The 21,633-nt window shown below is 43.1% G+C and overlaps 1 protein-coding gene across 6 annotated transcripts in view; it reads right to left on the bottom strand.

Moving 5' to 3' along the window:
• The window catches only part of MCTP2 (multiple C2 and transmembrane domain containing 2), a 243,705-nt gene that overhangs the window by 52,996 nt on the left and 169,076 nt on the right, over positions 1–21,633 (bottom strand). For all 6 annotated transcript variants that reach the window (XM_069766271.1, XM_069766275.1, XM_069766270.1 and 3 more), the window contains exon 17: positions 21,298–21,417. In XM_069766271.1, coding sequence (XP_069622372.1) covers positions 21,298–21,417 — 120 coding nt within the window. The remainder of the gene's footprint in view (positions 1–21,297; positions 21,418–21,633) is intronic.

Genomic DNA, 21,633 nt, shown 5'->3' with positions numbered 1-21,633 from the left:
ACTGTGGATTGTTTTAGAAATGTTCTTACCTCCCTTCAGAGTATGTTTTCCTGGGTCGTCTTTGTTCGAGTCTAATGTTTTTCTTCCCGTCCCCTCTCCTTCTAGTTTAACGCCCTCCTGATGAGTGTAGCGAGTCTTCTGGCGAATGTGTGTTTCCCAGGTTTGTTGAGGTGTAGTCCGTCTCTGGCGAGGAGTCCATCATACCAGTAATTCACACCGTGGTCCAGGAATCCAAATCCTTGTTGTCTGCACCATCGTCTTAGCCAGTTGTTTGCATCAAGGATCCTGTTCCATCTCCTGGTGCCATGCCCGTCTACTGGAAGGATAGAAGAAAAAACTACCTGTGCATCCAGTTCCTTTACTTTCTTCCCCAACTCTTCAAAGTCCTTGCAGATTGTCGGTAGGTCCTTCCTTGCCGTGTCATTGGTGCCAACATGTATCAGAAGAAATGGGTGGACGTCCTTGGAGCTGAAGAGCTTTGGTATCCTATCGGTCACATCCTTGATCATCGCACCTGGAAGGCAGCATACTTCTCTTGCAGTTATGTCCGGTCTGCAGATGGCTGCTTCTGTGCCTCTCAGTAGTGAGTCTCCCACCACCACCACTCTTCGTTGCTTCTTGGCTGTACTTTTTGCTGTCACTTGTTGCTGTGTGCCCTTTTCTTTTTTGCTTGCTGGTATTGCTTCATTCTTAGGTGTGCCATCTTCATCCTCTACAAAGATTTGATATCGGTTCTTCAGTTGTGTGGTTGGTGATTTCTCCATGGTCTTCTTGCTTCTTTTGGTCACATGCTTCCACTCATCTGCTTTTGGAGGTTCTCTGACACTTTTTTCACCTTCTGTGACCAGTAGAGATGCTTCTGTTCTGTCTAGAAAGTCTTCATTCTCTTTGATGAGTTTCAAAGTTGCTATTCTTTCTTCCAGACCCCGCACCTTTTCTTCTAAAAGGGCCACTAGTCTACACTTCTGACAGGTGAAATTGGATTCTTCTTCTGGTCGATCTGTGAACATGTAGCACATGCTGCAGCTCACCATGTAGGTTGTCACATCTGCCATGTTGCTCCTAGATCCTGCTGACTTGCTGTGTGTTTTCCTTCTTGTGTAATCTACTCAGCCAAGCTCTCTTGCAATAATGTCCTACAGGCAAAAATTCGCGCGCCTTACGGCGCGCGGTTTGGTGATGCTTTCGAAGCAGCTGGTCCCGGCTGTACCCAACGATCTTCTAGCTTAGGGAGACTTCGCTTCTCCCAGAAGGCACCTGGAATATGCAAATTAGCCTCCTGAAGCTTGAATCCCTGGTTTGGTGATGCTTTCGAAGCAGCTGGTCCCGGCTGTACCCAACGATCTTCTAGCTTAGGGAGACTTCGCTTCTCCCAGAAGGCACCTGGAATATGCAAATTAGCCTCCTGAAGCTTGAATCCCTGGTTTTGAAGTATATTGTCAGAAATTTAGGAAATGGTCAGTACTCACTCAGTGGAATGAATCTGCGCTGGCAGCTTTGTTCAGAAAGGGTCTCTCTGAGGCTCTTAAGGATGTCATGGTGGGATTTCCTATGCCTGCTGGTTTGAATGAGTCTTTGTCTTTGGCCATTCAGATCGGTCGACGCTTGCGCGAGCGTAAATCTGTGCACCATTTGGCGGTACTGCCTGAGGTTAAACCTGAGCCTATGCAGTGCGATAGGACTATGACTAGAGTTGAACGGCAGGAATACAGACGTCTGAATGGTCTGTGTTTCTACTGTGGTGATTCCACTCATGCTATTTCTAATTGTCCTAAGCGCACTAAGCGGTCCGCTAGGTCTGCTGTCATTGGTACTGTACAGTCCAAATTCCTTCTGTCCATTACCTTGATATGCTCTTTGTCGTCGTTTTCTGTCATGGCGTTTGTGGATTCGGGCGCTGCCCTGAATCTGATGGATTTGGATTATGCTAAACGTTGTGGGTTTTTCTTGGAGCCTTTGCGGTGTCCTATTCCATTGAGAGGAATTGATGCTACACCTTTGGCCAAGAATAAACCTCAATACTGGGCCCAGCTGACCATGTGCATGGCTCCTGCACATCAGGAAGTTATTCGCTTTCTGGTGTTGCATAATCTGCATGATGTGGTCGTGTTGGGGTTGCCATGGCTACAAACCCATAATCCAGTATTGGATTGGAATTCCATGTCGGTATCCAGCTGGGGTTGTCAGGGGGTACATGGTGATGTTCCATTTTTGTCGATTTCGTCATCCACCCCTTCTGAGGTCCCAGAGTTCTTGTCTGATTATCAGGATGTATTTGAAGAGCCCAAGTCCGATGCTCTACCTCCACATAGGGATTGTGATTGTGCTATCAATTTGATTCCTGGTAGTAAATTCCCTAAAGGTCGATTATTTAATTTATCCGTGCCCGAACACGCCGCTATGCGCAGTTATGTGAAGGAATCCCTGGAGAAGGGACATATTCGCCCATCGTCATCACCACTGGGAGCAGGGTTCTTCTTTGTAGCCAAGAAGGATGGTTCGCTGAGACCGTGTATTGATTACCGCCTTCTTAATAAGATCACTGTTAAATTTCAGTATCCCTTGCCATAGTTATCTGACTTGTTTGCTCGGATTAAGGGGGCTAGTTGGTTCACTAAAATAGATCTTCGTGGTGCGTATAATCTGGTAAGAATCAGGCAAGGAGATGAATGGAAAACTGCATTCAATATGCCCGAGGGTCATTTTGAGTATCTAGTGATGCCGTTCGGACTTGCCAATGCTCCATCTGTGTTTCAGTCTTTTATGCATGACATCTTCCGTGAGTATCTGGATAAGTTCCTGATTGTTTACTTGGATGACATTTTGATCTTCTCAGATGATTGGGAGTCTCATGTGAAGCAGGTCAGAATGGTTTTTCAGGTCCTGCGTGCTAACTCTTTGTTTGTGAAGGGATCAAAGTGTCTCTTCGGTGTGCAGAAAGTTTCATTTTTGGGGTTCATCTTTACCCCTTCTACTATCGAGATGGATCCAGTTAAGGTCCAAGCCATCCAGGATTGGATTCAGCCGACATCTCTGAAAAGTCTGCAAAAGTTCCTGGGCTTTGCTAATTTTTATCGTCGCTTCATCTGTAATTTTTCTAGCATTGCCAAACCATTGACCGATTTGACCAAGAAGGGTGCTGATTTGGTTAATTGGTCTTCTGCTGCTGTGGAAGCTTTTCAGGAGTTGAAGCGTCGTTTTTGTTCTGCCCCTGTGTTGTGTCAGCCAGATGTTTCTCTTCCGTTCCAGGTCGAGGTTGATGCTTCTGAGATTGGAGCAGGGGCGGTTTTGTCACAGAGAGGTTCTGATTGCTCAGTGATGAAACCATGTGCTTTCTTTTCCAGGAAGTTTTCGCCCGCTGAGCGTAATTATGATGTGGGCAATCGAGAGTTGCTGGCCATGAAGTCGGCATTCGAGGAGTGGCGTCATTGGCTTGAAGGAGCTAAGCATCGCGTGGTGGTATTGACTGATCATAAGAACTTGACTTATCTCGAGTCTGCCAAGCGCTTGAATCCTAGACAGGCCCGTTGGTCGTTATTTTTTGCCCGCTTCGACTTTGTGATTTCGTACCTTCCGGGCTCTAAAAATGTGAAGGCGGATGCTCTGTCTAGGAGTTTTGTGCCCGACTCTACGGGTTTATCTGAGCCAGCGGGTATCCTCAAGGAAGGAGTCATTGTGTCTGCCATCTCCCATGATTTGCGGCGGGTGCTGCAAAAATTTCAGGCGAATAAACCTGATCGTTGTCCAGCAGAGAAACTGTTCGTCCCTGATAGGTGGACTAATAAACTTATCTCTGAACTTCATTGTTCGGTGTTGGCTGGTCATCCTGGAATCTTTGGTACCAGAGAGTTAGTGGCTAGATCCTTCTGGTGGCCATCTCTGTCACGGGATGTACGTACTTTTGTGCAGTCCTGTGGGATTTGTGCTAGGGCTAAGCCCTGCTGTTCTCGTGCCAGTGGGTTGCTTTTGCCCTTGCCGGTCCCAAAGAGGCCTTGGACACATATTTCGATGGATTTCATTTCTGACCTTCCCGTTTCTCAAAAGATGTCAGTCATTTGGGTGGTCTGTGATCGCTTTTCTAAAATGGTCCATCTGGTGCCCTTGGCTAAATTGCCTTCCTCCTCTGATTTGGTACCTTTGTTCTTTCAGCATGTGGTTCGGTTGCATGGCATTCCTGAGAATATTGTTTCTGACAGAGGTTCCCAGTTTGTTTCAAGGTTTTGGCGAGCCTTTTGTGGTAGGATGGGCATTGACCTATCCTTTTCCTCAGCTTTCCATCCTCAGACTAATGGCCAGACCGAACGAACCAATCAGACCTTGGAAACATATCTGAGATGTTTTGTTTCTGCAGACCAGGATGATTGGGTGTCCTTTTTGCCGTTGGCTGAGTTCGCCCTTAATAATCGGGCCAGCTCGGCTACCTTGGTTTCGCCATTTTTTTGCAATTCTGGGTTCCATCCTCGTTTCTCTTCAGGACAGGTTGAGTCTTCGGACTGTCCTGGTGTGGATTCTGTGGTGGATAGGTTGCAGCAGATCTGGACTCAGGTAGTGGACAATTTGATCTTGTCCCAGGAGAAAGCTCAACTTTTCGCTAATCGCAGACGCCGTGTGTGTCCCCGACTTCGTGTTGGGGATCTGGTTTGGTTATCTTCTCGTCATATTCCTATGAAGGTTTCCTCTCCTAAATTTAATCCTCGTTTTATTAGTCCGTATAGGATTTCTGAGGTTCTCAATCCTGTGTCTTTTCGTTTGACCCTCCCAGACTCCTTTTCCATACATAATGTATTCCATAGGTCGTTGTTGCGGAGATACGTGGCACCTATGGTTCCATCTGTTGAGCCTCCTGCCCCGGTTTTGGTGGAGGGGGAATTGGAGTATATTGTGGAGAAGATTTTTGATTCTCGTGTTTCTAGACGGAAACTCCAGTATCTGGTTAAATGGAAGGGTTATGCTCAGGAAGATAATTCCTGGGTTTTTGCCTCTGATGTTCATGCTTCCGATCTTGTTCGTGCCTTTCATGCGGCTCATCCTGGTCGGCCTGGGGGCTCTGGTGAGGGTTCGGTGACCCCTCCTCAAGGGGGGGGGTACTGTTGTGAATTCTGTGGCTGAATTCACTCCTGTGGTCACAAGTGGTACTGCAGCTTCTGAGCTTCTTCCCTCAGGTGTTCTGGTGAGCTCGTTAACTGCTTCATTACTTAACTCCGCCTGATGCTGCTATCCTTGCTCCTTGTCAATGTTTCAGTGTTGGATCTGAGCTTCTCCTGATTGTTCCTGTGACCTGCTGCTCTGTATAGCTAAGTGCTTTTTGCTTTTTTGTTGCTTTTTTTCTGTCCAGCTTGTCTTTTGTTTTGCTGGAAGCTCTGAGACGCAAAGGGTGTACCGCCGTGCCGTTCGTTCGGCACGGTGGGTTTTTTTTGCCCCCTTTGCGTGGTTTTGCTTTAGGGTTTTTTGTAGACTGCAAAGTTCGCTTTACTGTCCTCGCTCTGTCCTAGAATATCGGGCCCCACTTTGCTGAATCTATTTCATCCCTACGTTTTGTCTTTTCATCTTACTCACAGTCATTATATGTGGGGGGGCTGCCTTTTCCTTTGGGGAATTTCTCTGGGGCAAGTCAGGCCTATTTTTCTATCTTCAGGCTAGCTAGTTTCTTAGGCTGTGCCGAGTTGCCTAGGTAGTTGTTAGGCGCAATCCACAGCCGCTTTTAGTTGTGTTTAGGATAGGATCAGGTGTGCAGTCTACAGAGTTTCCACGTCTCAGAGCTCGTTCTTGTATTTTTGGGTATTTGTCAGATCACTGTGTGCGCTCTGATCGCTAAGCACACTGTGTTTCTGGATTGCCTTCATAACACCTGTCATTAGCAAACATAACAGTGTGGTTGATTTGCTGTGTCTGGTACTGGAAGCCTTGACAGTATCACAGGAATCATGAAATCAGAGAATTATCAAGAGATTTTAGAGTGAAATGTCCTACCCAGTGTAAGAAGTCGAAGATCATGGGCCCCCCGCATGATAATGACCCAAAGCAAACATCCAAAAAGTACACAGGAATGGTAGAAAAAATGAACTGTTTTAAAATTGCCAGCAATGAGTGCTGACCTCAATCCCAGTGAAAATCTTTGGTGTTATCTGAAATCTGCCATTGGGAAAAAGAACCCTGCAAACAGGGAAGAAAATATAAGCTGAGAACTTCAAGAAGCTTATAGATGGCTACAAGAAATGTTTGGAGGCTGTCATCAATGTCAAGGAGTGTGAAACCAAGTATTAATTAGGGGTGCCTTTATTGCTGCACATGCTGTTTATTCAGTTTGTTCTTTGAAATTGCAACATGTAAGCTGAAACACAATGTTTTATTGTTGTACTACTTTGGACCACTAATTAAAAAATCCTGAGGATATAGCTTTGATACATTTCTATTTACTTCGGAAGATATTGTACAGTAAAAAAAAAAAATGAAGGGGTGCCGATAGCGATGAGCAGGACTGTATCTAAGGTAACAGTATAGAGTTCAGCTGTTAGTCCCACAGTTTAAAAGCATGACAGCAAGCACGCGGAACCGTGATTCAACTGCATTCAGTTCCTGAAGAAAAATGAGCAATGACAGAAAATCAAGGCCTCCTGATCAATGTGATCAATGGGGGTCCCAGTGAGTAAGCATTTATCATCTACCCTGTGGATAAATGATAAAAGTTCTTACAGGAAAACCTCTTTAGACCAAGAGTAAGTTGGAAATATGAAGGCCTAAGCAGGAATGCTGCTCTTTGTAGAGAGTGCCAAGCCGGTGTAAGGAGACTTCTAGGCCATGCAATACTCCTCTAGAAAAACAAGCAAATGTGGCAAGTCTTGTAAAAGGGTCGATATTGCAACATTCATTAGGTGGTGCTAGGAGTTCAAGTCCTCTTCAAGAGAAATAAGTGCTCTCTTGTAAAGCAACAGGAGAGTTGGACTTTTATTCCTCACATCCATAATTCGGGCTACGAACATCCAGACATTTCTCTTCAGACAACTTTGAGGAGACACTGACAAGAAGTTTCACCTTTGCCAACTTTTCAAATCAAGGTCTGGAGCAATTAGACAGGGAGTCTAATCTTGGCTGAGTGCATTAACACTCTTTGACCTCCCAAACAATAGATTAGGACTCAGACTTGCAATGCTTCCCTAAGGCTTTGAAGTAGGCGGTTATCTTGTTTAAATGAGCTACGCTAAGCTATGCGGTGTGCATCTTTCCCATGAAATTGCTGAAGTAGACGATATTATACATCTAATAGAATTCCTTCCTGTGGACAATGGTGTGGATTTATCTCCATTAGTCTGCATCCCCATGTATCGAAGATTTTACTCTAAAAGTAGAGACAAACATGAGACACCCTGACTACAGCAGTGTTTTACAGAACCAGCAGCCTCATTCATAATATCTGCATTGCGGTGTGACCAGAGGTCCGCACACGCTATTACCACAATTATCGATTTGTGCAGTAATTTCTCCCATATGCATCACAATGTAGAAAAGCCCAGGGGTCTAGATATTTTATGTAAAATATACATATATAATCTGCACTACAGTACAACGTCATAGTTACAAGGAAAGCTGAGCAGGGTACAGCACACATCGGGAAAAACCTATGCAGTTGATTAGTAGATTCAGTAGTGTTCAAAATAATAGCTGTCCAATATGTGTAACCAGTTTAATCACTGTTTTTGGTATAAATTAAAAAAACCTTATAAAGAAGTGCAGACAATGATCGGCTATGCAGCTAAAATGATCTTCAATGCTTTCAAATGGAAAGCCAAACCAGAGAGACGTGGCAGAAAATGAAAGACTACCATTCGAATGGATCGAAGAATAGTCAGAATAGCAAAGGCTCAGCCAATGATCAGCTCAAGGACGATCAACGACAGTCTCAAGTCACCTGTGAGGACTGTGACCGTTAGAAGACGCCTGTGTGAAGCTGCTCTCTTAGCAAGAAGTCCCTGAAAAGTCCCACTGTTACAAAAAAAAACCCGACATGTACTGAAGAGGATACAATTCGTCAAAAAACACATCACCTGGACTAAAGAGAAATGGAGAAACATTTTGTGGACTAATGAAAGTAAAATTGTTCTTTTTGGGTTGAAGGCCGGCAGACAGTTCGTCAGACGACCCCCAAGCTCTGCCTTCAAGCCACAGTACACTCTGAAGACAGTGAAGCATGGCGGTGCAAGCATCATGACAAGGGCATGTTTGCTTTACTATGGTACCGGACCTATTTACCGCATACCAGGGATCATGGACCAGTTTGCATATAATAAAATACTTGGAGAGGTCATGATACCTTACATTGAAAGGGATATGCCCGTGAAATGGGCGTTTCAACAAGACAACGACCCTAAACACACCACTAAACAAGCAAAATCTCGGTTCCTTCCAACAAAATTGAAGTTATAGAGTGGCCAGCAGACACTGCTATTATTTTGAACAGCCCAATGTTCATTTTTATTTTATGTAAAGTAATTAAAAATTCTATACATTTCTCTTCATGTTTTGAATTAGGAAACAGTGTGCAAAGTTCCCACAGAATGGAAATAAAAACTAGTATACAGATTGTGTAATTAACTCATGCTTTTGAACACTACTATTATTTTGAACACTATTGTACCCTGATTTACAAATTTTGAGTTCTTCTTCATTTATATCCACAGCAGGACATGACATACAAAGTTTTTCTGGTTTCTACTTTCCAAAATAAGTGCATTGTGGGCAGTTCTATATATGGTGTAATTTGAAAGTTATGGGTCTCAATTCAAAATCTCAGCTCCCTCAAATATCACAGGGCCTTAAAAAGAACCAGTTGTGTCCAGAAACTCCATTTATCTGGGCATATAAGGTTATTCTGCAGTAAATAGCATTAAAGTTATACCTACCTTACTGAAGCAGCAGCTACAGGGAGAAAATGCACTTATATCCGCTCTGCTGCCGCTCGCTTCCAGTCATATGAGCGGTGCAGGGAGCGGCTATAGTCACTTATCACTATACAGTGAGTATGGAGCTCATCACTGCCCACAGTAAGCTGTCAGTAACGGGGAGCGTGACTTTGAATGAATACCAGGATTAGAGTATAAGGGCTGTTACTGTCGGTTTCATGGTAAAGTCCAGATCTTCTTAAACCCTCGAATCATGGAGCAGACCATAAAATTATAAGCAAACATCTGGATCACAGATTTTTGATGTCTTCAATTTTCTGCTGTATGACACTTGCGCTAAGTGTTCTTGAGGAAATATATGGTACAGGTGAATAATTAAAACATTTTAGAATTCAGCTTTTAGCAGGTGTCAAAAAGGAGCAAACAAATTATGAAAAGGAGCAGTAAGCAAAAATCAAGAAAAATCCTACAATATGACCACAAAATGTGAATAATCCCTAGAGGAGCTGTTTGGCCACAAAACATTGATGACTTTTCCTTTTGTTTGATATGCCAGATTTGACGGAGTGTGCAGTGGATCTGGTTCCACCCAAATCATTAAGGAATGTGCGTCTTTTGATGAATTGGGCGCATTTTAGATGCTGTGTTAGGAATCAGAGTACATTGCTGTTATTTACTTCTGTAGCAGAAAATCATGATTCATTTTTCAGCCATGCCCCATTTTAGCAAAGATCTGCCCACTTAACAGTGGGCAAAGGCGATTGGCAAAAAAAAAAAAACGCCAAAACTAGCAAAGGGTTTACTCAAAATTTTGCACCGTTTCATATGGTTTAACGCCAGAATCCAGCCGAAAGCGGTTTGAAGCAATATTCATAATTCATCAATGTGCAGCTCTGTTTAGTTTGTAGTGTCCACTGTCCGGTAATGCAGAAAAGCTGCTATTCTAAAGAGTAGGAGCAGTGCTGCCGAACGTCGCAGCTCTATTCTAATGTGCTACCCTCTGGCAGATCCATGAGACATCCCACACACCTTATACTGGGGACCTATTTGTAGGAGAGATCATCAAAATCTTGCGACTGGACAACCACTTTAGAAAGGTAATCATACAATGCAGATCGGGGGTCAGCCAACAGATATTGCATCAGACCCCTCCCCCCAACTACATGTGAAATTTTCGGTTTGATGAGCATATACGTATTCAGTGGGAGGGATGGAGTAAGACACTGCCATATAGCTCTGATGGAGACTTCTCAGGAGCAAAAAAAAAAAGAAGTTGGGCATTCTAACCGAACGTGCCCGATCCTTCTCTATCCCAGCAATATGCATAAGCGTGTGGGGCGTGTTCGCGCACATTTTTACATATAAGGCCAATCCAGATTTTTTGCATCAAAACTGAAGAAAGTGCATGAAAACCGGTTTCTCACTTTGTGATAAGCATATATGTTCTTCCAAAAAGTTTTTTACAAATATTTTGTTAACAACCGCTAAAACATTAAAGAAAGAATTAGGAACGTTTGAAATTCAATTTAAGTTAAAGCAGGAAGTATAAAAACAACGAAGAAAATGAAAAATTCCCCCCACACTGATCAGTAGATATCATGGCTACTGGGGGCGACGGGACGTCCAGTTTTTCCTTACCTGGAGCCACAAAGTCAGGGTGTGAAATAGAAGTTACAAGACTACAATTAGGAAAAATGTCAGATATATATATACATAGTGGATGCTTTCCTGAAACGGAAAGTACTTGCAAGCAGCATAATACAAAGAATAGCAGGTTTACCCAGATTCCTTTGCAGTAGGCAGTGCTATGCAAATCTTCTCTTTCCACCCCTGTCTAATCCACAGCGCTTGGAACCGCCAAGCGTGCAATGCTGCGGATTAGTTTCTAAATTTACACAGCCAACCAATTCCTACCTGTGGACACGTGTTTCGGGCTTTAGGCCCTCATCAGCACAGGGCTAGAATTGGTTGGCTGTATGGAGTGGGGCTCGGTGAGCAAGAGATACATACATGCTAGCCACCTTAGGGAGAGACCCAAGTTGGGCTAAATGTAGCGGGACGAAAGAGACCGAAAAGCCCTCTACTTAAAGGAAATACATAGTGGATGCTTTCCTGAAACGGAAAGTACTTGCAAGCAGCATAATACAAAGAATAGCAGGTTTACCCAGAATCCTTTGCAGTAGATGGTCTCTTTTGTCCCGCTACATTTAGCCCAACTTGGGTCTCTCCCTAAGGTGGCTAGCATGTAGATATATATATAGGTAGCCATTTTGCAGATTTATAAATTGCACTCCGGTCAAGGTGCCTTAGAGCAGGGGTCCCCAACTCCAGTCCTCAAGGCCCACCAACAGGTCATGTTTTCAGGATTTCCTTTGCATTGCACAGGTGATGCAATTATTACCTGGGCAAGACTAAGGAAATCCTGAAAACATGACATGTTGGTGGGCCTTGAGGACTGGAGTTGGGGACCCCTGCCTTAGAGGGAAAGACGCTCGTGATATCAATGGAGGTGGGGTTCTGCGAGGCGGCAGTGCAGGTTTTTTTTATTTTATATTACTAACTGATGGCAAAATAAATATGGGACAGTTATCATGAAAAAGCTTTTTGCGAGCCAAGAAGATCCCTATGGCAAAAGTCTCCTGGTCTAGAGTTCCTTCTCAGCAAAAAAGTTCCATCATTGTCTTTAATTACAAGTATCGATATTTTTTAACCCCATATACTTGGCCTTGCACCAAGTGAGTTTTTAATATTGCACCGCCTAGGTATAAAATCACCTGGCAGGATACTGCAGTTTTGGAACATATTGCTTCAGAAACCATAATGCTATCTATGTGCCCAGACTGATCCAATAAAAAGTAGCATAGCTTCAGGACTGCAGCACCCAGGTAACCCCGAAACACCGTAAAATCCATGCACATCCCGAAGTGCTTTTAAGATTAGGAACCGGCTAAAAACCATGAGGTCCAGCAAGTAAAAATCAAATGAAATGAACAAGGCTCAGAGACAAGCGGACAGTCAGAAGTCATTCCTGGGCGTCTGCTGCCATCTACTGGCTACTTTACAGTATGACAATATTCAGGATCCACGCGCCAGGCTGTTGGGAGATTTATTAGAGGCAAATTGCCAAGAACAGACCGTGGAAATTTACCTACTGGACGTCCCCAAGGTGACAATGCTCAGGTTTCTAAAGGGAGAGATTCAGGTCCCATATGTATATTAGGAAATTGTCCATACTGTAATTTCTTAAGTAAACTGGATGAAAGAATTAGCTGCATGGTGGAGTCTACAAGCAAGGTAACAGATCTAAGAACCACAATGACAGCTAAACATAAAAGACAACAACCTAGTAAAAAGAAGCCAGACTTCTCTAACCCCTGGCAATCGTCATAATAGGTAAGCTGCATCAGGCTCTATGGGACATATTGCACCATTGTGGAGAATAGGGGTAACTGCAGCCTTGCAACACTGGGGTCCTGGGTTCAAATCCCACCAAGGACAACATCTCTAAGGAGTCTGTATGTTCTCTCCGTGTTTGCGTGGGTTTCCTCCGGGTACTCCGGGTTCCTCCCATACTCCATACTGATAGGGAATTTAAATTGTGAGCCCCATTGGGGACAGTGATGATGATGTCTGTAAAGTGCTGCGGAATAAGATAGATAATTTTATGTAAAATTTCTCCTTGTGAAAGGGACATGTGAAGCCTGCAATACCAAGGTGAGGAGACCTTGCAATGCTCCTCTGGGAAATTAAGGTAAAAACGTGGATTTAAACTGCGCTGCTGAATGATTCACGGTCCAAATGTGTTGCCATTAGATCGTGGATTTATTCAACGCGTTTTAAAGTACAAGACTTCTTCATCAGGACACCAAAATAACGATATTGTGGTGTCCTGATTAAGAAGTTTTGTACTTTGAAATGCGTTGAATAAATCCACCCCCTTTTTATTTTTTACCTCTGTTGGTCACGCGTGGACCGGTGGATCTGCTGCAGCAGGATAGATCTATGAGCCTTTCCTCTGGCTCAAATTGGGGAGTAGAATCTGATCTATCTAATCAATTGTATCTCGGATAAGAGTCTATTGCGCTCTTTTCTCCAGCAGCATTTTTTTGGATCTCCTCTGGGAAATTAAACATGCAAATTGTCTCTTTAGACAGGAAGGACTAGAACTCTAGTGCCACCTATTAGAAGTGCAACCCTAAAAGCCTAGGATTGCTACGTCCAATAGGTGGCATCAGAGTTCGTGTCCTCTTCCTCTCCGAAGAGACCATTTGCTTATAGTAGAGAATAAAATAGTTCTACATTTCACCTCTCCTCTCTGGATCATGGTGGAGGGAGCTTATGCAGAACCACACTCTGAAAAGATTTATTTTACACATGAGTAATTGAAAAGGTAACAAGTGTGGGGAAAAAAAAATTACAGTTTCATCACACTGCTTAATAATAAAAAAATAAAATAAAATTGCTCCATCAAATTCAACCCTTTTGGATCAATTATATCTTTTCTCCCGCTCTATAATGCAATGGACACACATGTTAATGTTATGTAAATTATTAAAAAATGGAAAGCAAGTTTTTAGATCATCTCATTTTGTTCTGTATTGAGTATGCGCCACAAGCAGAATTATGCACATTCACACGCCTTGGCAGGTTATTAATGAGGTTATTAATGGCTGTCTGGAATGTTCTGCCACTATATATGCACTTTGGCACACAATACATTAAAATCTGCTGCTGGCAGCTGCCTTCACTGTGCTGACCAATGAAGACCCAGATATGCTCGATGGAAGACAAGTCCGGAGATGCTGCATGTCATGGTAGGACGTTTAAGCCACAAAATCTGCTCGTAGTAGTACAATCAACATGCGGCCCGGTATTGTGTTTAAAAACAGCTTCTGGGACACTTTGAAGACATGACCTAACCACTGGTTCCAGTCACCAGATAAACATAATCCTGAATGGTTAGTGTACCTGGAATGAAGACTAGAGTCCAGCTACCACTAGTCCTACTCCCAAGGTTAGGAGGTTATGGTGTGATGTTCCCTTATGAAGATTTCTTCATGGCGTTGCTCACGTTGTCTCCCGATCAATCTCCAGCAATGAGTCCAACTTTTGTCTTGAACAAAAATGATATTCGAAGAGGACAGACTTCCATTTCTTCCTCTATTGCCGCCTTGCTCAGCACCAGGTTAGTCTTTGAGAGTGATGGCCTTGGGTCAATGGGGCACTTGTAGTTGGACACCTAGTTCATAGCTCAATGCTATGCAAGCGCCTTCTGACAGCTTCTGTAGACACTGATGCTTTAGTTTTGATATGTGATGTCCAATTTGACTTGCAGCACAGGACAAAGCAATTGCAGAACCAGTGGTATGGCCATTTCTCTAAAATGTCCCTGGAGTCGCATTTCAAAAATTCAACGCCAGGCCACATGTTGATCATGGTAGTGTGAGCGGTCTGCATGGCCTAAAGGGTGCCATCATGCACTGCAGTGTCTCCAGCCTTGCCTCACTCCTTTCTAGCACATCTGGGACATAATGGTTCGGAAATTGAAAAGGAGCTGCCTGCAGCAAATATTGATGCCTCACGTGCCCAAATGCATTCAGAGTGGTGGGACATTCCTCAGACAACCATTAATAACCGCACTGATAACAGCCAAGGCAGTAAGTGCATGTATTTACATGAGTCACACTCCTACCTGATACGGAACAATTTGAGATGTTTCCATAATGGTTACCATTTTTTGCCATCATTTCATTAACATGTCTATCAATCCTGTGACTTACACAATGCCACGAATTTTCCTTCCTGGTGTTCAAATTTCAGAGAAGTGTATTTATAATCCACAATTAGGCGCATCCAGCCATTTATCTGCCATTGCTACCCAATGGACGGGATAACATTGCCATGTGTGGGGGTGTATATATATATATATTACTTTCTTGGGGTGTGTGAATGGAAAATATATTTTTCTTATGTACACAAGAAGGCAATACGTACACATACACACCATAATACATTCACTTGATTGACTGGCAGGATCAATACAGTTTAAAGAGGATCTGTCATCAGGTCAAAAGTAGGCAGTTTTTACTTTTTTTTTTCTCTTCTGCTCCCTGTAAATATATGCTTTTTATTAAGTGGCAATTTTCATGGTCTTTACCAGGGGGCATAGGTAACAGGGTAATGCGGACAGCCTGAAGACGCATCCCCAGATGTTCGTTTGACCCATTCCCTTATATAAAGGCCATAAAAATTAACATTGTGTGGCTAAATAAAAAGGCCCGTATATCTAAAACCATACACAGATTAAAAAAAAAAACAAAAAACAAAACCACAAACACGAAGGGAAACCGCTATTGGCAGAGGCAATAGCAAAAAGCAAGTTAAAAGGCAGGCAGCAGACCGTTGTCCATAGTCAATCTCCGATCACAGTGTCAGAAACCCAAATAAAGTCCCTTCCCTCTCATTACAACGTGTGACTGCGAAGTCGGGACAACGAGCCAGACGCGCTGCGGGAGCCCTCCCCAAACCACAACAAGGGCTTCATTTCATGAACAGATCAGATCAGCCAGCTAAAATCATCACCGAGCTGCACTTGTAACCGTCACCTGCGGTGGGTATAATTACAGGCTGCAGCTCAGAGAACGCCCACATCAAATGGCAAAAAAAGGGACCTGCGGATGGCCAAGCTCCGGCGAACAATGCAAAATGTGCACCACCGATGAGAGTCCACACAGATCAGCAAAGGGAGACCAATAAAAAGGACAGCACGGAAAGAAACAACACAAAATATTACAGCATTCAGCTAGCCAGAAATGGCCACAAAGGAAGAGATACATGGGTTAGGAGAAATCCTAATAAATATACCCAGAAGTGAAGCTATGACAATATCCAGGGCAGGTTCCCGTGGCAGAGAGACACCATGTCACACTGTACTGTGGATATGTTAGTTAATTTAGTTCACTTCTCATTTTGTTAACCAAGAAAAATAAAATGAATGTTTTAAAGTCAAAGTGTGATCAAACCAAATATTGAACTATCATTTCTTATAGGTAGACTGGTAAAAAGCTTTTGAAGAAATGTGCAAGGGGAAGCGGGTTTTGTTCCAAACATATTTGAGACCTAATCATAGATCTTCTGTTTTCATGCAGTCCGAGACACAGTATGATTTTGAGATCTTGGTTTGTGGGAGTTATCACTACCAGGACTCATTCTGCTTTACACTGAAGACTGTACATAACGACACTGGTAATATGTCTGGCGCAGAGCAAACCTGAGCCAATCGAATGCGTGCTTTATGGTATGGCATGACAGATAAGTATCGGCCTGTCTGCATGAAATTATTCTGTAATCTTGAAGGTCTTTACTATAGAGCTGAGCACTACAACTGAGCATTGTTCTGCATAAAAATCATGGTTTTCATGTAAGATGCAGTCTTTCTGTACTACTGGCAGCATGTTTAGGAGTTGATTTTTTAGTCCATCTTCAACCGTAAAAGGGCCAACTAGTTCATCTTTACGAAAACCAACCTGGTACCCAACTTCCACCTTGCTTGAGTCTGAGCTGCAGTGTTTGGTATGTGCTCAACACGGATGCAGCCATCGACCCATCCATCTATCGTCAGACATTTCTTGGCTAGGTCTTGACATTTCAACGCCTGTATCTTGTTCAGTGGTGGTCAGGTTTCAGTCTTCCCTACCTCAACCATGTCTCTGAGCACCTTGTACTTCTGGGCTCTCCACAGAGGTTGTAGTTCTGGAATATGACAGCACTGGATAATAATGGCTTCCTGGTCACTTCACATTTGAGTCCATCCAAATCTTTGTCAGTTAATGAGCGACCTTCTCTACATGTTTTTTGCGATCTCGCTGACCATTAGCAACATAATTTGATGGCCTTGTGCTGCTTATGCCCCAATATCTTAGCAATTTCAAGAGTGATGCAACCCTCTGTTGAATGTTTAACAATTTTTGACTTTTCAGAGTCAGTATAATCTATTCTTTGGCCCATTTTGCCTGAGGAAAAGAAGCTGCCTAATAATTCTACGCACCTTGGTAAAGGGTGTTGTATCCTCATGCCTCACCCTCTGTACAGATACATCAGCTGATCTGCTTCATCCAATAAGCTTTCAAGATTGTATATTGGCAAGAATGGTCAAAATATGCACTTGCCTAATTGTGCACGCAGAATAATATTTTAGTGTTCCCTTTATTTTTTTTAAGCTGTGTGTGTATATATATATACATACACACACACATATACATACATACATACACACAGGTCAAAAAAATAAAGGGAACACTTAAATCCCACATCCTAAATAACACTGAATGAAATATTCCAGTTCTAAATCTTTATTCAATACATAGTGGAATGTATCGAGAACAATAAAACCTAAAAATGATCAATGTAAATCACAACTAATATCTCACGGAGGTCTGGAGTTGGAATGATGCTCAAAATGAAAGAGGAAAATGAAGTTACAGGCTGATCCAACTTCAGTGGAAATGCCTCAAGACAAGGAAATGATGCTCAGTAGTGTGTGTAGCCTCCACGTGCCTAGTCCATAACTTCAATGCTTTCATCTTGCAGGAACTGCTGACACTCCAGCCACATGAGGTCTGGCATTGTCCTGCATTAGGAGGAACCCAGGGCTAACCACACCAGCATATGGTCTCACAAGGGGTCTGAGGATCTCATCTTGCTACCTAATGGCAGTCAGGCTACCTCTGGCAAGCACATGGAGGGCTGTGAGGCCCGCCAAAGAAATGCCACTCCACACCATTACTGACCCACTGCCAAACAGGTCATGCTAAAGGATGTTGCAGGCAGCAGATCGCTCTCCACGGCATTTCCAGACTCTGTCACATCTGTCACATGTGCTCAGTGTGAACCAGCTTTCATCTGTGAAGAGCACATGGCGCCAGTGGTGAATTTGCCAATCCTGGTGTTCAGTGTCAAATGCCAGGCATCCTACATGGTGTTGGGATGTGAGCACAACCCCCATCTGAGGACGATGGGCACTCAGACCATCCTCATGGAGTCTGTTTCTAACCGTTTGTGCAGACATGCACATTTGTGGCCTGCTTGAGGTAAATTTTGCAGGGCTCTGACAGTGCTTTTCCTTTTCCTCCTTGCACAAAGACTGAGGTAGCAGTCCTGCTGCTGGGATGTTGCCCTCCTACAACCCCCTCCACGTCTGCTGGTGTGCTGGCCTGTCTCTTGGTAGCGCCTCCAGCCTCTGGACACTACGCTGACATACACAGAAAACCTTCTTGCCACAGCTCACATTGATGTGCCATCCTGGATGAGCTGCACTACCTGAGCCACTTGTGTGGGTTGTAGAGTCTGCCTCATGCTACCACGAGTGTGAAAGCACAACCAACATTCAAAAGTAACCAAAACCTCAGCCAGAAAGCATTGGTACTGATATGTGGTTTGTGGTCCCCATCTGCAGAACCACTCCTTTATTGAGTGTGTCTTGATAATTGCCAATAATTTCCATCTATTGTCTACTCCATTTGCACAACGGCATGTGAATTTGATTATCAAAAAGTGGACAGTTTGATTTCACAGAAGTTTGATTCACTTGGAGTTATATTCTGTATAAGTGTTCCCCTTATTTTTTGGAGAATATAAATTATATATATATACATATATACACATACACACAGCGCCATGCAAATTAAAGAAAAAGAGTGGATAATTAAAGTGTATGCATCTTTTGTGTCCACCATCTTTTATACCCATGTTTTTTGTTCAAAGCTGTTCCAGACCTTAAGATTATAGCATAGTCACAAACATCACAAATCTCTTTATGAAAATAGTTCCGACAGCCAAAGCCAACCACATACTGTGCAACCAGAAGAGTCACACAATGTGATTCTAGTAAATGCAGCAAGCCTCCCATGAAATATTATAAACAGTTTATACAAAAAACATGAGATATTAGATGACAATATATCTTATCCTTTTAAGGCTGCACTTAAACATGTTAGTGGTCTTTGGCATCGATTGCAGATCTAATGTCCTTTCTTCACTCCTCAAAAAATATAAAAATGAAATGGGGGGGGGGGGGGACAAAAAAAAACACTAGAGCATTAAAGTACAATGATGTGATGTCCATCAGAGCAGCACACCTGCCAGATCAATACATCTTACGACCGCTCTCTAAATTCTGACATAGCACAAGTGAACTGTAAGAAACAGATTTAAAACTAAAACTTTACTCATGAGTTAAGAAGTTTTACTCCAGGAGGACGGTGCTATGCTATAGGCCATGGGCTCAGCTGTGCAAACATTTCTGATGGGAATTTTCAACCAAGAATTTTTGTACGTATCTGGACGGAAACCCTGCAAGTCGAGCTAGGAGTGGAACTACACAGGATGGAAAGAGGTTGGGTGTAGGATTTATGTTGCAGTGTATGGAGACTTTAAAATAAACAGTCATTTTTGCACGTTTTCATGAACCTTCTGCACGTCCACATCATGCCTGTGGCAGACGGGGATGGACTGCTGCCGTTATATCACAGCATGTCATCGTGTACAAGTGAGACGAATGGAGTGACGCGGCACCTGGACACTCAGCAATGGCAGATTACTCAGGGCCTCGACAAGTTTAATCTACAATGTGCCAATAGCAATTAATGTTTTGCAACGTAACTTAAGCCATTACTGATGCAAACGGACAATCCTTTGACATCTTAAAAGGAGTAGAACACCAAAAACACTATCTAGATATGTTCATAGGTAACAATAGGCCAACTCGGATCCTAGTGGTTTGTATAAGGAGTGAATATGGACAAAGGTCCTAGTGAAGGGTGGAGGAGTGGGTGAGCTGTAACATCTATCATCATGATTCAGGAAAGGTCACATGTACATTAGCCACAATGAACAGATTCTTACCCTATTTGTTGTGTCTAAAAAGGATGAGAAAAAGTCGTTGTGACCGCAGGGGGAGAAGAGTCAGCCATGAGTCTACCGTAAACAGGTGGATCATGTACTATCAACTGTGTATAGAAGTGTTAGCTGTCATTGTGTGGGCAGGTGCAGATGGCCATCGAGTCTAATCTGAGAAAATCAGGATGATAATGCAAATCACACTCCGCACTCCGATCAATCTCAGATTAGTTTGCTCAGAGAATGAGCATTGTAGGATGTGATTCTCTTCGAAGAAAGAATCAAAGCACACACCAAGGATATGTTTGAGTGGGAAAAAAAAACCAAAACCTTTCCATCTGCTCCATTGTGTCAGTCCGTGGAAATCAGACTGCACTCAAATGTCATCCAAGTGCAGCCCAATGGTTTCCACAGACTCCTTGACTTGCATGGATGAGTGTGATCTGGATATCGGCTCAAACACGGACATGCCAATAAACAGTCAAACATGTGCATGGCCCCTTACACTAACATTGGTCCGAGTACGATCTGATGTTTTGTTGGATCCCAATCAGACAAATAAGGTTTTCTGCAGGAGCCCCAATCCTATACCGGTCTGATAATGAGACTGCTCAAAAGTTGACTGTACAGAACAGGAAGTGCCAGTCTGTCTAATGTAAAGTCTAGTGGCCAATGTGAAAATTGTCACTTTCTATATTAAAAAGATCTTACTGACAAAATCAAGTTTTTAGGATAAATACATATATTTTTTAAAAACTTGATAATTTAACCAAAATACTTGAATATGTTATAGTCCCTGATGATTGATCAGTGAAGGTCTCGGAACCAATAAAACCAAAAAGGACGCTCGGCTTATCCTCCAGTAAAAGCCCAGTGATGCGTGTCCTTAGTAGGCATCAGTAAGTTCATATAGCACTGTACTAAAAGGGAAAGCAACGTGCTTCTGTCCCCTGGTATCAGCAATATGTAGGGGTCCTAAGACCTCGTCACCCACTGACTAACCCCAGTAAACAGGAGCTGTAGAATACTTTATATTAAAAAAAAACTCCAAATTTACCATTCAACAAAGATGTGCAATGTCCAGCATGTGCGAGCCCGATCAATCACTGTCCGAGCAGTTCTAGAAAAGTGTGCGGCGCTCACAGGAGATAACACAGTGCTACAGCTTTCTCCTAGCAGCTGGAAATACGGCCATTGGCAAATATGGAGGTCAATAAAATAAAAAGCCAGGGGGAAGTCAACGCAAGAGTGGGGGGTGGGGAAGTGGCAGCACGTTCATAGCACCTTCACCACTTTGTTCTAGCACGTAACCGCGATCTCAGTGGAGAGGGCACCAACAGTTTAGGCAAGTTTCTACCAATGTGTTATATGACAAATCCCATTTAAGAAAAGGATGAAAAGTAATGGCATCTCCAGGTATTGGATACACAAGCAAACTAAAATACCCTGAACATTAGAATGCCGAGAGAACTTTATACACTGGGAAACTACACAACTAACTTACCAGAAATGCTATTAAACTCCGTTTCGTTGACTCCCACAGAAAGCAGCTCTTGATAAAACGCATTGTGTTCCAGATTGCCATAGTGATTTTTTTCACACGATAAACATTCCTCGATAAGATCTGATACAAAGGATAAATTATTAAAGAAGCCGGAAAGCTGTGGCTCTTTTTTTTTTTTAAACATTTTAGACATTGCAAACTTAGACGAGGCAGCCTAACCATGTAGCTCAGGTATTTAATAAACTCACAAGACTGTTATTCAGGCCGCATTCATACTCTGCCCACCTTCCAATAGGCGACATCACTATGTGGATGTCAAAAACATTGCTAACCCAT

This window comes from Ranitomeya imitator, chromosome 4 (assembly GCF_032444005.1).
Source record: "Ranitomeya imitator isolate aRanImi1 chromosome 4, aRanImi1.pri, whole genome shotgun sequence".
NCBI classification, from domain to species: Eukaryota; Metazoa; Chordata; class Amphibia; order Anura; family Dendrobatidae; genus Ranitomeya; species Ranitomeya imitator.
The sequence above is the reverse complement of the archived record's forward strand: the minus strand, read 5'-3'. Positions and strand labels throughout refer to the sequence as shown.